This window comes from Parasteatoda tepidariorum, chromosome 4 (assembly GCF_043381705.1).
Source record: "Parasteatoda tepidariorum isolate YZ-2023 chromosome 4, CAS_Ptep_4.0, whole genome shotgun sequence".
NCBI classification, from domain to species: Eukaryota; Metazoa; Arthropoda; class Arachnida; order Araneae; family Theridiidae; genus Parasteatoda; species Parasteatoda tepidariorum.
In genome coordinates this window covers 81,276,120-81,294,697 of record NC_092207.1, presented here as the reverse complement: position 1 = coordinate 81,294,697, position 18,578 = coordinate 81,276,120, and the positions used below count along the sequence as shown (strand labels likewise).

Below are 18,578 nucleotides of genomic sequence, written 5' to 3'. Positions count from 1 at the left end.
TGTCATATATAATGTATCAAAAGTTTGTTTAAATTTTTAAGTGCAAGTTCTAGGTACTTTTTTTTTGAAAAAAGGAAACTAAAATTAATATTTTCTTAATTCGATGAATTTAAAAATTTTAGCTTTAAAAATATTGATAAGAATTCGACAAGGAATCAGATTTTCTAATCCAAACAAACTTTTGCGCATAAAAATTAAAAAAAAAAAAATCACTTAAAAAAAATTAAAAAAATTACTAATTTAAAAAAAATTATTTATATTTGATTTTTCAACAATATTTTGATTTTTAACAATTTAAAAAATGGCTTGCCAAATTGACTTAAATTTTTAGAATCAAATTAATGATATAATATAAAAACAATGATTAATTCTAGGTATTGCTTCCCAGAAATAGTTTTCGTGAAAAAATTATTAAAAATGCTTTTTAATTATTTGTTTTTTATTTTGCTCACTGAAAACAAAATAACTTGCAATTTAAAAACATTTTATTGAATACTATTTTTTAGTACATCTAAATATTTACATTAATCCTTTGTGTTCAGATTTTATTGTCACTCAGTAGGAATCAGTGGTTGAGAGCAGACATACGAAACCCTAAAACTCGAGAGCAGTTAAAAGGATTAAAATACACATTGTTTCATTAAAAGGAAGAAAAAAGATGATCTTGTTGGTATTCAGGGGTAATTATCAAGATAAAAATTTTATGGTGAAACGCAAGTTTTCAATTTCTGTGAGTAAATCAAATCTTGGCCGCATTTTTTCACTTTTGGCTTCCAATTGATGCAGAAAATGAAGAGTCTTCTGCTGCTTGGATGGCTAAAGGAGTCAAGTTTTGCAGGACATTTGTACCACAAGGGAATTTGTCCAGTTACCGTGATAATACAATCAAGATCATCTTCATCACAATCATTTTCAGGCGGGCCAGTTGGCATTTCAGTAGTTGTTTCTTCTTCTGCAATTGTTGGAGTAGTTGTAGTTTCTGGAGTACTTTCTTCAGGAATAGTTACAATTTCACGAGTAGTTGACTCTGTATATAAAGGGGTGGAGACAATTCTCATTGTGGCTGGAATAAAAATTATCGTCTGTAAACATAGATATTTTCATTCGAATAATATTTTATAGCTAAATAAAAATGCAAAGAGATACTAATTCTATTATATTTTTCCCCATTATCCACCACTTCTGGAAACATATGGTCTCATGGCACTCATCGGGTGGTCCTATTGATCTCCTTTTAGCAGCCCATAGACGGATCAATGTCATTCCAACAACACAAGAAAGGCAGATAGAATCGAGAAATTATATCCATGCCCGAAACGGGATTCGAACTCGAAGTGTTCGGGGTTATTCTTAATTTTTCCCCCGGTTTTAATTTTAAGTATTGACTCTAAAATTTCGTTTATATCCAAAGGAAATATGATGAGATAAAATTCAAAATTAATTGTAAATAACATATTACAAATAGTTTTTAAATTGGCTTAATTGATCGCATTCTTGATCTTTATAATTATTCAGATCTATCTCATTGTATAAAATGCATCGATATTTCCCGATCAACGAATGTCCGACTTCATTACCCACCGCTTGTTTTTCTCCTATTTAGGGGGTTTCAAAATTTTGACTTTTAAACTGGTATATAATTGTAATAGGGCTTATATGAATGCAGAAGAACAGGTCTGTACTATTTCATGTCCTCGAGACATTGCAGTGGTCAGTCTTGAGAAAATACAAAATAATTTTTTTTTGATTAAGACGCACCTACTTCGATAAATGGTACACAATGAAAAGTTAACTAGCTATTTGTTACTGCGTCATCGTCCTCCTCAAGCAGTTGCTTCCCAGTTTCATTTACACGTCATTTGATCCTGTACACACTCGACTGCTAACTGTAACGCAGGAGAGACAACACACACAACCGTGAACTTAATACATTTCTCACGACAAACTCTCAAAACTCGGTGAACTTAATACAGATCTCCCGGTCTTTCACAAATACGGCAACTAGTGGATTCCGTTCATCGAATTATATCCCTGATAAAATTCTGTTAGGGAAGTATTGCGACGTAACTAGCCCCGCTAATTCTTAAACATCAATTCACTAGTATATAAAACAGGCTAACTCGATTCAATCTTGGGGTAACTTTTTCATAGATGAAGGTTGGCATTGTCGATAACACGTTCCCCACACAAGCATTGAGAGAAATTTGCTTGCGTGGAGGACTTTTTGATGATACTAACACTCATTTGAGTTACATGGAGAGGAAAACAGCTTAAACCTCTCAGGATAAGCCTGATGTCGAGGTTAGTCTAACCCATGATCCGTCTACCACTGAGTATATTTTACATCAGCACTGTGGTCGGTGCAAGCCGGGTGCGGAATTCTTATTGACCAGCCATTGCTGGGATTGAACCCAGTTCACCTCACAGGAAGGCGAACGCTATATCGCCTGAGCCACCACGGCTCACCTAAATCAATTTTTATTTTATTTAATAACCGTTGTTGAACAACCGACCCAATTTTTAGGTTTGCGACTACTAATGTTCAACTCCATAGCATTGTAAGTTTGAACCCAATCCAGAAGATAAAGGAACTCCTGGATTAAGTGTTGGGAGAAATTTGCCTTCGTGGAGGACTTTTTTGATGGAATTAACCCGCATTTGCGTTTCATGGAGAGAAAGACCACGTGAACCTCCTACGATTACCCTGACGGCAAAGGCTCTCTAACCCATGATCAGTCTAACAATGAGAATATTTCACGTCAGCATTGTGGTCGGTGCAAGCCGGCTGAGGATTCGTACCGGTTCACCTCATTGGAAGGCGAACCATCCATATGAGCCATCGTGACTCGCTCAAAACAATTGAAGAACTCAAAGAACGCACATGCAATGCTCTTGCGTCGGTGACTGCACACATGTATGGCGTAAAATGGGCTACTTCCTAGATGTTGTCCGTGTGATAAATGGAAGTCGCATAAAGAATCCATGAAGCATGTATACGAAATTTTGAAGTCCCTGTGTAAATGTTAACGATAAATTCTTTTTCGTTAAATAGTTATAGCCGTTTGTAATCGCTATATTCATTTCGAATTTCCCTGTGTTATTATAGAATACTACTATACTGTTTTAAGATAAGAAAACTAACCCCTAATTTTGCATAGTAATAGGTTCTTCTGTGTTGCGTATGGCAACTTTATTATACCTATAACTCAGTTTTCTGGCTATTGCTCTTTCCCAGAACTTTAGAGGGCACACTATATACTTAGTAGTTAGTGGGTGTCGAAGTTCTTATTTTTGTTATTTTAATTTATCTAATTGGTTGTCCATGCAAATGAAAAAGCTAGAAACTGCTTCTTTAGAGTATTTAGGCTTGTAGTCCAAGTACTGACGAAATGCCAGTTTTTGGATTAAGCATAATGCTTAATCCAAAAACTGACCAAAATCCAAAATACTACAATGTAGTAATACCTGGAGAGCAATCTCCAGCAGAAATCCACTCGAAAGCAACTGCTGAGGCTGTTCCTGATGGATTTGGCAAGTGACAACGGACTTGGGTAGGAAGACTCTTAGTAAATATTAAAATCACATTGTAAATAAGTATGAGGTCTACACGAGGTTAATTAATTTAATTATTTTCTTTATATAAAGATAATCATCAGGATTAAAAATGAAACATACGCTTCACATACGCTTACCTACTAAGAACAGAACAACATCTAACATTGTCTAAGAACAGAACAACATCTTATTTGCTAAAGCTGTTCTGGGTTTTGTCGGACGACAACCAACAGGGTACGGTAAAAAATTAGCAAATATTAAAATCACCTTGTAATTAAGCATGAGGTAAATAACTACAATTAATTCACATTTTTTACTTAAAAAAAGTTATCGGGATTAAAAATACAAAATGAAATGTATATGTAGAGTATCTTTCACATTTGTGCGCTGTCTGAATCTTTTCAAAGAAAGAATATCATCTTACTTGTTTGTCTATTTCCTGATTCACACTCTACTTCGCTTTCAGGTCTGCATTCTTTCCTCCCTCCATCATATAGCTTCTCTTTGGGACAGGTTCTTAAAGATGGCATGAAGAAATAACACGTGTAATACTTTGAACAGTCTGTCGGATGCGGGAATGTTCCAAACATATTTCTGCACATAAATATTTTCTCTATAATTAAAAAAAGGCAAATTTAAATCACAAATTGAGGAAATAAAAGTATTAAAAATCGAGGCTCAAACCTAAATTATTTATCCAGTGCTATGTGAATGTTTAATTAAAAGTATGCGATGTACAATGCGTAAAAAAATGAATAAAAGAAAAATTAAAAAACCGGGACTGCTTTACATAATTGTTGATCTAATGATCAGATCTCCACATTCTGGGACTCAATTTTAATGGTTCGAGAGAGTGACATCAAATACACCAATTAATTAGTGCAGGCAATAATTTAAGTTACAAAAATAGACACAAAACATTAAACTTTCTATAAATAAGCATTACTTTCATTCGACAGATTTTTTAGTCGGAGATAAGCAAAATTTCGAAACAATTGGATGATAAATAAGGGTAGTAGGAAGCTATATATAAATGGCGATAGTTCCAAAAAAAACAGCCAAGCAATTTCACCACCACAAATGAGTTACTTTAGATAACCATAGACTGATTCAAGCGAGAAATACCTAACTTCACTTCGTTGCTAAGCAACCAAGTTTAGACAATTAAAACAAAATGAAATAAAGTTTTTTAATTGCTCGGAGAGTTTTGTTTATTAATAGTTAACAGAAAAATAACTCCAAGTTTCTTGATAAAAGACATTTTTTGAGTTGATTTCAGACCAAAAAGTAAATAATGTTTTCGTTTTAATTTCAATTTGAAATTGAGATTCAATTTGAATTCAATTGAATCTATTATCCCAATCAAAAAAGGTATTTTGTCGGAACAAATTATTAGAACTCGCGTGCATTTTCCTGATAGTCTCTCCACTCCAGGATCTAGATTATAACTGTGATGTGCGCTGGGTGATCAAGAGGTCAATCTTCTTTTGTACGTTGCCTCCTTGGTAAATAAACAGTCTTTGGAAACTAAATAAATCATAAGTGATTCACGCTGTCCTATAGTCACACTCGCTAACACTATCCTATAGCCATGCATGCCAATTCGTTGGAAAGTGAAAATAAAGAAATTGTTTCTCTATTTAGATATTTTCTCATCCATTAGGCTTCCTTTGGGCTCAAAGGCAGGAAAGTAATTTGATTAGAAATTATGCAGGAATTCCAATCAAAGGCTCCTTAAAAAAATTAGTTCAACGCCATCGGAATTTTCGATTCAAGGTTCCATAACATTGCTATCTTGAAATATAATTGAATTGAAATTGAATTGAGTCCTAGAACTTCTATTTTTTAATCAGATTGATAAGCGATCACTCCCGTCAAAAATATCAGCAAACAAATTTTTGACTAGCACCATTTCAGTGCAATTGAAAATCATTTTCATATGAATCAATCAATGAATCAAAAAACAGAAAACGTATTACCTTTCACAGGGGTTGTTCTTTGCTCTGGAAGAGTGCTGTATTTATCGTCTGGAATAGAAATTTTATCAATATTTTTAAAGTAATGCATAAAACTTACTTCAATTAATTAGTCGATTTCATAACCCTTATTACGTATAATAATAAAAAGAAAAAATTTGAGTGCCTTTCTTAAAGTCTGTGTGGGTATCTTATACATTTCAAGAATTTTGCACTTGGGTCAATATTTGGATAGTTGGTGCAATAGAAAAATTTCAGACCAAATCTTTAAAATTAATCACAAGTTTTAACTGGTTTAATTGAATGAATTTTTTACATAGATTTAGCATTCTGCATTGTTGAATACAAATTGCTGATTCAGTTTTTTTTTAATTGAAAAGATAACACAAATAAATATTTGCTAACTTACAGTTCATTAAATAAAAAAACAATCTTCAATGACATTTTTTGTGTGCGTTTTTTAATGTTTACTTATCTTTGATCGATAAGACCTGGTTAGCTAAGGCAGAATTGGAGCATCGACGAAAATTAGAAGTTTTTAAACTGCCTAATATCAAGTGCCTTTTTTGTTTATATTTAGACTTTCAAAACTTATTTTTATAAATTTAGATACACTCATAGCCGTAAAAATTAAAGCATCTAGCCGTATTTTTCAGAATAAAAAAAAATTCACGTACGCTAGTACAACATTAATCTACGTAAGCAATTAAATAATCAAAGCAAATTGATCATTAACTGTAGGAAAAAATACAAATTAGAAGAAGTTTTAACCTTTCTCCTCATGAGTCACCCTTATGGCAAATACAGGATGAGATACAATCGTGCATTGAGGCATGCAAATCGCGCTTAATGTTCTGTAGCATCTAGTTCCAAACTTGTTGTAACGACACCGCTTAATCGAAGAAAGCTGTCTAGAGTTGCTCGTTTGTCAAATGTGGGGATTTAGCTAGCCAGAGAAGAGTGGTAATGGGATAGAGGCACTCCCGTGACGCCATCGCTGTGTATGACCAAGAATTATCTTGTTTAAGATTGGCTACTTGGAGCCCTGCCGTGAGTGGCTAAACTTGTGGCTGAAGGATGTCACGAACGTACCATTGGATTGTCGTTCTGCCAAAGATCAATGTTAGAAGTGATTTCGTGTCGTATGCAACGGCACTCTATACCATCGCACCAGCTGTAGAAGTGGTGAGCTGCTGCAGAGCGTAAGAAGGATTGAGGCATTCACCACGCTGCTGCACACGATGCTCATCAGTGCTCAAATTAAATTTATTTTCATCACTGAAGACGACCTGGTTCCATTTGATAGAAGCCCTATCTTGTCGACAACAACACTACTACAAACCGAGGTAACATTAGGTGGAGTCAATTCAGCCAACTCTGTACAGCAGCGCACCACTTCTACAGCTGGTGAGATGATAAGGGGTGCCATCGCATCCGACACATGATCAAATTTAATATTTTTATGACACCATGACAGCCCAGTGGTACGTTTGTGACATCCTTTAGCTACAGATGTTACCATTCATGGCAGGGCTTCCAAGGGCCATTTTTCAACAAGACAGTGCTCTGCCATCTATGACAAGGATGTCCCAAAAACACAGAATGAACTTATCTGGAACTTATTGGGACGGCAAAGAGGACAGGCTCCAAGTTTAATTCATTTAGCGGTGTTTTTACAGAAATTGTGGAACGAGGTGAGGTTGAACATCGTAAGGGAGTCTTATGCTTCAATTCTCGAACGTATTGCATCTTGCATTCGCGCTAGAGGTGATCCAAGAGGGTTCTGAAAACTCCATTCATTTGTGTTTCTTCCTGCAATAAATAATCACTTTGATTTGATTTTTTAATCACTGACTTAAAGCAACGTTGTAGTACTTGAGTGTATTCAGTTTCGTATTCTAGTTGCACTAATTTTTATGGTAATAAGTGTATTTAAAAGTGAATTATTTTTAAAATGAAAAAGAAGGAGTTGAAATACTAAAAAAGGACAAATAAAAATTGCTTGATCGTGGCAGATCTTGGCTATCATGAGTAGTCCGTAATCTATAGTATGCACATTATAAGTCGCAAACAGATATTTAAGTGAAGAAAAAAATAACTAAGTTTTTAAACTTTAATGAATCACTATTAAAAAAGTCAAAATCAAAAAATGTGGAAGCCAGTTTGATTGTTGGGCAAAGCTTGAAAGTGTTTCCAAATCGCATTTTACCTATTCTCAGCTTTTGCTGCCAATAAAAGGCTTGCATGCAAATTGTCGCCAGGATTTAATAACTCTTTTCCATTTTTTTGCACAGTGAAATATTATGGTGGAATATTCAAGCTTGGTGCTGAAAAATTCTAAACATTGAGTGAACGAATATTTAATTCAATTTCATACCGAATCGAGCATTCAGACACATTTTAAAGAAAGTAGTTGAAACTACAATTATTGAGGAAGCTTTTACCAAGCTTTTTTTTCGATTCACGAATTAGAATTAATTTCGCCAATTTCGGCATATGTTTGAAAACCGTCAGACAATCGACATTTTTTTTTCATGTTTGCTACAAAGTTTTATTTGCTGATTATGATGCTTTTGCTGATGCTAAGCGATCCTGAAGATTTCGCAGAAAAAGAAATGTATGTTTATGGGTGACATGCATGTGCCCGTTTATGTGTGTAATAAGGATATTTACATTTTAGTTTTTAAGCCTGTATTAAATAATTTTGTGGTTTAAATTTTTTCTGTTCGGTTCTGTCAAGCCTACTTAGAATTCGTTTTCTCTACACTACGTTCACAAACTAATTTTATTTCAAGAATTAGTATATATATGCATTCTAAATTACTGATTTTTGCTTCATATTGTTTCTTAAAAATTCTTATGTGTACCATGTCTTACTGTAATAAATTTTAGTGCTACTTATTATCAAACATGGTGTTTGGCTCCGGTTACTTTACACCAAGTAGTGTAATCGAATATTCTAGAAGATGTTTCACAGCACCTGAAACGATTCTTGTAGTTTTTTATATTCATGTAGTCCTGTATTATGTAGTGGAACACCACTTTGCAAAGTAGTTGGGTGTAGTCACCATTTTTGGCTTTCAGATGCACGAAAATTTTTTTAACAGAGTAGTTATAGTTTTTTACTGTCCCCCGAAAGGCAGGCATAATTACGGACAAAATTGCGACAAATTTTGATTATTTGATTATCATAAGTTGACCTTGTATTATAGCATCTTACCTACAATGATACTTAATATAGTTAATATTTATTTTGAGGGGATGAATTTTAAAAGTTTGATCTAATAACATAAAGCTACAGGTATTGTGTCGATAAATGCAAATGTGCATGATTTTGAAGTGTTAATCAATTCCAATTAATTAATTATTTGCTTTCTTGTTTATCGCATACGAAGAAAGGGTGTTGAGCTTTTGATAAATAAATATTAAAAAAATACCTTCTCCCTTGTCACAGGTTGCGATCCATTTTGAAAGACAGCGTCGAGTGTACTTATCAAAATTTAAGAATGGAGGACAACGCATGCGACTAGCTCTCCCTCCTACACACATGTAATACCTAGAACAATCTTCAACATCAGGAAACATACCAAACCACAATGGACATTTGAATTTTCTGGCAAAGTAAGGATCATTCAAATTGACATCTCCTAAGAATGAAAGAAAGCAAAACAAGTACAGTGTTAGAGATTATGATGGACCGAACTTTAAATACTTATGGGTGATTCTTAGGAAACATGACAATTCGGACCAAAGAATTTCTTCAAATTTAAGGTCCTCAACACAATCTAATTTTTTCTGCATATTTATTTAGTTAAATTTACTAATATCTTACAGACAGCAGTTATTGACATTTGCTCAAGAAAAAAATAAAATAGAAATTCGCATTTCGAATAACAGGAAAAGGACATATTAGCTTGGAAGTTAAAAAAAAACCAGTCATTTTAAGCTGTTAGCAAGTAACAAAACCTAAACCTTTATGTTAGATGGACCATGAATAACTTAAATTAATTCCTATATCTACTGTAGAAAGAATCAAAAATTTTTTTGTTGTTGATATGTACAGAATAAAATTGTGCATAATAATCAATCATTAAATAAATACCTTTGATTATATTCAATCCTATTACAATAATACATAAACTTGCTAATAGGTTAATATTTGCTTTTCTCTTTACAGTATTAGCAGTTAAAAAAAATTCTGGTAACACTTCAATGTCCTAGCATTCATAAGCCAGGAAAATGACAGCCAGGATAATGACAAATTCGCCATTTTATAGCATATAACTTTACTTCAATTTAATATTTTGGCCTAAGACGTTTATATTCTGCAGAAAACAACAGGATTTCTTAAAATAACTCAGATAAATNAAAAAAACAGTCATTTCAAGCTATTAGTAAGTTACAAAATCTAAGCCTTTATGTTAGATGGACCATGAATAACTTAAATTAATTCTTTTATCTACTGTAGAAAATATCAAAAATTTTTTGTTGCTAATATGTACATAATAAAATTGTGTAAAATAATCAATAATTAAATAAATAAATAAATAACTTTGATTACATTCAATCCTATTACAATCATACATAAAATTGGTATTAGGTTAATATTTGCTTTCCCTCTTTACAGTATTAGCAGTTAAAAAAATTTCTGGTAACACTTCAATGTTCTAGCATTCATAAGCCAGGAAAATGACAGCCAGGATAATGACAAATTCGCCATTTTATAGCATATAACTTTACATCAATTTAATATTTTGGCCTAAGACGTTTATATTCTGCAGAAAACAACAGGATTTCTTAAAATAACTCAGATAAATCTATTTAGTTTATGCTATTAATGATTTCAAAAAGCCAGGAAAATGAGAACACAAAAACCTACTCACCTTTAAAAATTTTTTGAAATGGATTTTGAACCAGAAAGTTGGTTCTTTATTCATGCCACAAGACATGTTCAGATAAGAGGGCATTTAATCAATATATTAACATAAGATATTGATTGCTGGCTCTGTCTATTTTGGTTATAAACCACTAAATAAAAGTAGCCAGGAAAATGACATATTTTCTTGTGACAAACAAATTATTGACAGAAATTTTTTTTTTAAACGAAGGTTTTGTAAATAATACCCTCTGCGTATATTCTAGAAATGCTTGCACCGGCTGAGATAAAAAAAATTAGATATTGAAAAATTTATGGAAAGTTTTGAAGCTAGTTATTATTGGAAACATTGTTTGTGACATGCGAGAAACATGAAATTTTGAAGTTCAATTTAATTTTTTAAATATGCAAAATAGTCGATGCTAATACTAGGTTATCTTAATTATTTATTAAATTTTTTTTTAAAAAAAGTTCTTTTAGTAGTTTAGAATTAGATCTTGGTTGCAAGTGACTGTAAAATGTCATATTTCGTGAGAATCACCTTTATATTCTCGAAACCACGCAAACTGCACTTCTAAACTACAAACACTTCTTCCAAAAGTATCCGGGGACCCTCTTAACGAAAAGAATCTGCAGGTGGAGGGTTTTTTTTTCTTCATGATTTGATCAGGGTCTCTCAAATCATGCGTTTAGAAAAATGAGCTATGTCATGTACAGTAAACATATAAAAAATTGAAAAAAAGGGAAAGAAAATCAGAACACTAAATAAATGTTGATCTAATGATACTATTTCCACATACTAGAACTCAATCTCAATGGTTCATGAGGCTAATTAGTCAATCTAAAATATGCTAATTAGTTAGTGCAGATGATATTTTAAGTTAAGAAATCAGACACGAGAGCGTACTCTCTCTGAATATACATACCTTTTTTTGTTGACTGATTCATATTTTTTACCCTCAAAATATAGGGGGTAGTCAAAATCCTGGAAATACGGTGCTAATAGTTTGGTCAGGAGAGCAACTCAAAGTCCAGATACAATAATGTTATTATAATGAGGCTGCTGATAGTAATAATGTAAGGTAATTCTTTTGGAGCTCTTTTCAGAATGAGGTATACGATTACAAGGTTCATTTCTGAGATGAAGAAAATTTTAAGAAACAAGCAAGAAATAAGATAATATTCAGAATATAATAAAATATTCATAATAATTTTATTAAATACAGTAAAACCTCTTGGAAGTGACCGCTTTCTGCTCCACAGTAAAATGCTCGTTAATGGAGATTGGTAGTTCTTAGAGTTCACCTGCATTGACTTTAAAATATTTTCGAAAACACATGATTTTTCGCAAGAGATTATAAATTTACTTGGTGTCATTTTCTTGGTGCAGAAAAGTCACTAGTGTTGGCGTCATGAAAATAAGATCAATGAATATTTAGCCTCAGTAAAAATGATCCCTACTGATATAATTAGATGCAAAAACAAATGAACCAATTATGATTGATACTACTATTTTAAATAAACGAACAGATATGTTGGTAAAGTTAGCATTTAGTTGTATATCTTAAAAATTAATTTGCTTCAAGAAATGAGAAGAATTTTATTTGTTTGAGATGCTAATTTTTTTTAAATTGCTTTTTATTGAATCTAGTTTAGCTTTCAATCCTAAAAATAAATCATTGATAGCATCGCTTTTAGTGCACTCTGACTTCAGCATGAGATTTTTCGATCTCTTTTAGAGATCACCAAAAAGAGCTCTCTAAATACGAGCCATTCACCAATATTTCACCGAGCCATTCACCAATGTTTCACCAGCCATTCACCACCTTGAATCTACTTATTAGTTACGTTAATATTTTTTTGTTTTAATATTTCTTCGTGTTTTTCTTACTTGACCTTTACCGTATTTGGGTGGAGGTTTTTCCTGTCGCTGGAAAATGTTTTGATGATCTCTCCCAAAGGTTTTCTTCAACACAAAGTCTGTGAAAAAAAAAATTCCGTACCTCCCAAAAAAGGTCGTAAATAGAGGAGGTCGCTATACAGAGGCAGTCTTTCCTGGAGGTTTCGCAGTAATAATAACGAATACACACGTGGTGAATTTTCGACGAAATAAGTGGTGATTATGGGGTATTTAGTCACCCTGTGACCGCTAATTTAGTCCTATAGTTTAAAATGGTCGTGCGAAATTTAAGTCAGCAGGCATTCTTAATGTTCATAAAAAGATGCAAAAATTCCCACCTTTCTGTTGATTAGCCACTGCATGGAAATTATCATTCACAATGGAGGCATCAACCTTTACATTAGAAAAATAAATACACATAAATGCAAGGAAGACACCTGAAAAAAAATGAAAAAAACACAATTACAAGTGAACTAAATACTGAAAAGACAATATTAGAGAGGATTTGCAAAGCTTTACGGTTTCTCGCATCTTTTACATTAACGCTGTTTGACTTTCACAGAGTATGCGCGAAGATCTCTCCACACATCCCATAATCTCTAAGAGAGGGAAAATTGGGTTATGGTTCCTGTTAACATAAGACAAGCGTTAAGCAAAATCTCTCTATTATTAGTGAGAAGATCAAAATATTCTATTGCAGTATGCTTGGCAAATTAGACTTAATAGGGTGAAAGGAATTTTCTTTTGCTAAAAAATATATAACATACAATGAGTGGCCAAATTATTATGACCACCCCTTCAGTCGTCTGCTTCCATACCCTATACGGCGCAATGTGCGTCGAACAGTACGTTCAGAGACGTTTACAGTTGCTCCTTGATTAAGATCACTTGTAATTTGTTGCACTGTTGCTCTCCTGTTGCGCTGCACATCCCTGGCACATCCTTCAGTACCCTGTGACGACCACAAGTCTGACGTTGACATCCGGTTTTTTGCTTGATTGTCCATTCTTTGTACTCATTAACAACTGCTGCTCTAGAGCACTTCACAAGTGCAGCCGTTTCGCTGATGCTCGTTCCGACACATCTCGCACTCACAATCATTCCTCGTTGAAACTTTCTTTCCCATATCTGAGCATACAACACAGTATAACTGATGACTCACTTGTCCAGCATTCCCGTGTTATGGTTATCTTGCCCTCTAGCGGCAACGCTGTGACGCAATAACTCATTTGCATAATGGTCATAATAATTTGTCCACTCAGTGTGTATACCAAAATGTTCGAATTTGAAAACTTCTAAGACGCTTTACTGGAATTCATCAAGTCGGCAAAAAACGTGACTAGAACAAATCTTTATTGAGTGACTTCAAATTTAAAATGTATAAAGTAAAATCTCGTTATAACGAGTATGACGTATTTCGAGAAGTCCGTTTTTACATGTTTCTATTTAGCCAGAAAGTTGATTCTTNCACCAATGTGGGGAGAGTAGTTACAGACCATGTCAACTGTCATCTATGAAAAGGTACCCCGACATAGAGTCGAGTTAACATTGTAATTTTGTAGTGGTAGATACGCTACAAAGTAAAGAAAGTACTAACTTTATGCAAACACGGCAATTGTTTTTGAGAGAGAAATACATTTTTCTGCTGTTTAAGTGAGGAATAATAAACGATGGGGAGGAAATGGAAGAAATTTTTTTATTCCTGGCATCAATACAGAAAAGTGAAAAACGAACATATTTTCACCTTTTTTACCTCTTACAGTTTTAGCCTTTTAGGTTTTTAAATCAAATGCGTCCAAGTAATCTTCCTGGGATTCGAAATCGAATTAATAATCAAGTAAAAGGAAAATTCTGTTAAGAATCCTGCCGCCTACTATAACACATCTATCAATGTTTCTTTTTGACAACTTTTAATGAAATCAACATTCGGCATTATTATTTCCTCCAAAGGCTATTACGTAATGTTTCAATCAAGTTTTTTTATTGATATTTTAACATAAGGGCAATTCCACGAAAAGTCAAAATTGCAAATTTTAGCAAACTTATTTTACTACATATTTGTATCATTACATATTTTACACATTTATAATAATATATATTTTATGTCATTTTAATGCTTAAAATATAGACTTTAATGTTATGTAGTTTGATTTGTATTAAAATTCAATTAATACATTCAGTTTCAAATCAGAACTCTATTATCTATGTTTTACTCTTTTTCAATTATAAAGGTGTTACTTAAATATTCAATTTTAATATTTTATTAAGTACTTTCAGCATTTTACCTATTTTGATTATTTTTGATTACATTATATTACAAAATTTAATTATTTGGTTACATTATATTATATGAGCCGTGTTGACTCAGGCGATAGAGCGTTCGCCTTCCAATGAGGTGAACGGGTTCGAATCCCAGCGATGGCTGGTCGATATGAATTCCGCACTTGGCTCTCACCGACCACAGCGCAGACAGAAATCCTCAATGGTAGACGGATCATGGGTTAGAGTTCTCCTGTCATCAGACTAAACGTGAGTGTTTTACGTGGTTTTCCTCTTCATGTAATGCAAATGGTGGTTAGTTTCATCGAAGAGTTTGCCACGAAGGCAAAATTTCTTCCAATACTTTATCCTGAAGTTCCCTTGTGTTCTGGATTAGGTTTAAAAGTACTACAAGGCTACGGAGTTGAACATTGGTAGTTGTAAACTCAAAGTAGGATCGGCTGTTCAACGACGGTTATAAAATAAAATTAAACTATGTGCATAAGAAGTAATTCTTTGCAAAAATATTTTTTTGGTAATTTTAGAATTTCAGTTGGAAAAGTGTTTGTTACGTCCGTAATAAAAATTCAGCAAAAGTTAGTTTCCTAATTAAAATTAAGCGACATTCTTAAAATTCTTTTCTGATGCGTTTATTATCATTAGTAACAAGTTAAATGCTCCATAAATATTTTTAAGCATGCAATTCAAAGATTAAAAATTCGTGTTAAAGACATATCATTATGTGTTATAGACATATCTACTTGGATACATTCGTAACAAATTTAGAACTTGACTTAAATATATAAATACTGTTAATGACGCTAGCTAGATATATATTTGAGAGAACAAACGATAATACTTCTAAACTTTTGCTCCTTTTAGTTATTTCAAAATGGAATTTTATATCATTTAGAATGTATAATATGTATTAGTTAAATATTTTCATATGAAACATTGTTCAAAAAATATAATATTATTTTACGAAGAAATCGTATTTCAAATAATGAAAACATTATTTAATCTCACTGCCTTAAATTAACGATGGTCTGTTCGTCCAAAACAGTTAAACGTAACTCAGAGCACCATAAAATAATTAGCGGGGATCTCCAAGACAAGCATCTACCGTCATTCGGGGCTACTTTGTGCAGCGGGGGCTACTTTGTGCAAATTCGAATTTGGCATTTTTCAAGTGCTGCTATTCAGTATTATGTTCATTTCACGTTAAAAATGTGTGGAATTTGAAGATAGAAGTCTCTTCTATTACTACAAACATTTTTTCGAATTTTAAAACAATCTCAGAGTGTGTTTCGTTCATCAAATGTTAACAATTTTCCGAGGACGTCGGATGTCGAAAAGTGTGCGTGGAAACTTTAGCTGTGAAATGCAAAGACGTTGATAAAACAATTGTTGTAAGTGCAAAATTTTTTATTTGTACATTAATAAACAATTATATCATGTTAGCGTTAAAAAAATTTAAAATTAATAACAACTAAACGGAAAATGAAAAAAAAATGCACTGTGGGGCTACTTTGTGCAAAGTTTCATTCGTTTATTTTTTCGATAGAAAAATTGTCAGACGTTATAAAAAAAATACCTCGAACGAGAAATTACCTTGATTACACTTCAGAAAAGCTGCAACAATGTTTGCAAGCAGTTGTTGGTGGTATGTCGATTGCAGAAGCTTCTCGGAAGTACAAAANGAGAACAAACGATAATACTTCTAAACTTTTGCTCCTTTTAATTATTTCAAAATACAATTTTATATCATTTAGTATGTATAATATGTATTAGTTAAATATTTTCATATGAAACATTGTTCAAAAAATATAATATTATTTTACGAAGAAATCGTATTTCAAATAATGGAAACATTATTTAATCTCACTGCCTTAAATTAACGATGGTCTGTTCATTCAAAACAGTTAAACGTAACTCAGAGCACCATAAATTAATTAGCGGGGATCTCCAAGACAAGCATCTATTGTAAAATTTATTTATGCTGTTTTCATTAAAGTGTTTAAAACCTCTAATCTATTATAATAGATAAAAACAGAGCAACAACAATTGTTTCGAGAATGCAAACATAAAATGTCTTATAAAAGATGTATTTGGTGAATTTAAGTGAGAACTTCCCTATTAAAAATAGTACAAAAGGCACACTAAATAATGAACTACCACGCATAAATTTTTATGTATATCGAAGTTGCGCAGACTGTACAAGGAATATACGGGGTAGAATAACATTTTAAACAAAGATAAAAAAATTGAAAAATAAATTTATAAAATGAAGAATCTGAAGCTATCACAGATTCAAAGTAAAACTTAACTTTTCTGATTTTTCTATTACAAATTTCCTTGCGGCATTGTAAATTTCTTACGTTACAATTAAAATATCAGCACTATTTATTTTTTATTTAATTGCAAAAATCATCAGAAAATGAGGTTTTTACTTAATAAATCTTTATCTTATAATTTGTTTTCATAAGAGAAGGGTAAAAAAAGTATTTGTTTTACTCAAAAATGAGCTTAAAAATATTTTTTGCTAATCAAATATGTTCTTAACTATAAGTAATTTTGTTTCTAATTTTTTATTTATTTACGGTTTTCATTTTGTTAAATCTTATCCATAATTTGATAAAATCTAATATCATGTATTTCAGTAGCAAATTTATTTGCAATTTTCACAATTAATAAGAGTCACAATCTTTAAAGATTGAATGCTTTCGAAGACGTCATAATCTCCTGAATATTGATTAAAAATGATTTTTAAAAAATGTTGTTTTTTAAAAAACAAAATGTTAAAAAAATCATACCAACAGAATATGAGGGCAGTATTCAATGGCTTTATGCTTTTCGTTTGCCAAAGCGTGGAAAGAAATTTCATTGGCTTTTTAACCGCATACATACATATATGTATTTTATGTAATACAAATCATTTTTTTAAAATCAATTCCTCACAAAATTGGTAATATTTAATTATTACGAAGTATATTATAGGAGAAATCATAAATTTAACTAAGTTATATAACTGACTGAACTAGAACTGAACAGAAAAACTTACTAAATTGCAATTTTTGAGTATAATGACTCCACATTTTTTTAATCTTCTTGCTGCGTCTTCAATGTTGATCATAAATGTACGATAATTTTTTGATTGTATTAAAGAATCACACTATCTCGTGAACGTATCAACACATGGTTGAGAGCCTTGAAGGAAAATAACAATGCTTTAACAGAAAGATAAATTTCTTTTGAATCGAAACAATTCGTATTAAAATTTCTAATATTTTTTGCTTTAATCATTTCATTTTTATAATATTACAAGTTAAATACTCGTTCTTCGTTTAGGAAAAAATGCTCAATAAAGCAATATCAATGGACACAACGAAGTCTTGTAGCAAAAATAAAACAAATAAATAAATAAAAAGCATATAGGTCATTCTTTATAAAGCTCTACATTTCTCTCCCTTGTCTGTGTCCAACTTATTTTTCCATAATAATTTTTCTCTTTTCAAATATGTAACTAGTAAAGCCTTCCAATGACCCATTTTAGAAACAATAAATTTATTATATCATAAATATTATGACTAATATTATGATATTATAAATGATTTATGATAAATAATTAATAATTAGTTGATTAATAATCGCTTAAAGTTTATTAATAATTAATAATAATTAATTAATAATTGCTAATAATTTTTCTTTTTACCATTACAAAACTGTTAAAGCCTTCCAATTACACATTTAGAAACAATAATTTTATTTTATCATAAATATTGAGACTAATATTATGAAATGATAAATAATTTATAATAAATAATTAATAATTTTTCCTTTAAAAAAAATAAAACTATCAAACTACGCATTTTAAAAACAATAAATGTATCATATCATAAATATATTAAGACTAAATATTATATGATAAATAATTTATGATAAATAATAAATAGTTTTTCTTCTTATACACATAAAACAATTGAAGCCTTCTAATTACACATTTTAAGAACAA

General features: G+C 31.7%; 1 protein-coding gene across 1 annotated transcript; it reads right to left on the bottom strand.

The window, feature by feature from the left end:
* Window positions 1-467: 467 nt before the first annotated feature.
* On the bottom strand, window positions 468-17,779 carry LOC107452064 (chitin-binding domain protein cbd-1). Its single transcript, XM_043041534.2, has 6 exons — window positions 17,628-17,779; window positions 12,646-12,744; window positions 8,969-9,178; window positions 5,535-5,582; window positions 3,980-4,168; window positions 468-1,063 (listed from the first exon to the last, which is right to left on the bottom strand). The coding sequence occupies exons 1-6, from the start codon at window positions 17,659-17,661 to the stop codon at window positions 702-704; spliced, it is 942 nt and encodes a 313-aa protein (XP_042897468.1). The 5' UTR covers window positions 17,662-17,779; the 3' UTR covers window positions 468-701.
* Window positions 17,780-18,578: the final 799 nt, after the last annotated feature.

Excerpts from the sequence above, each read along its gene's own strand:
- LOC107452064 (XM_043041534.2), bottom strand. The coding sequence starts at position 17,661 with ATGTGGAGTCATTATACTCAAAAATTGCAATTTA. Across the intron at positions 9,179-12,645 it reads AGTGGCTAATCAACAGAAAG|GAGATGTCAATTTGAATGAT; the intron begins GTGGGAATTTTT and ends TTTCATTCTTAG. Across the intron at positions 5,583-8,968 it reads AACCTGTGACAAGGGAGAAG|ACGATAAATACAGCACTCTT; the intron begins GTATTTTTTTAA and ends TTTCTATTCCAG.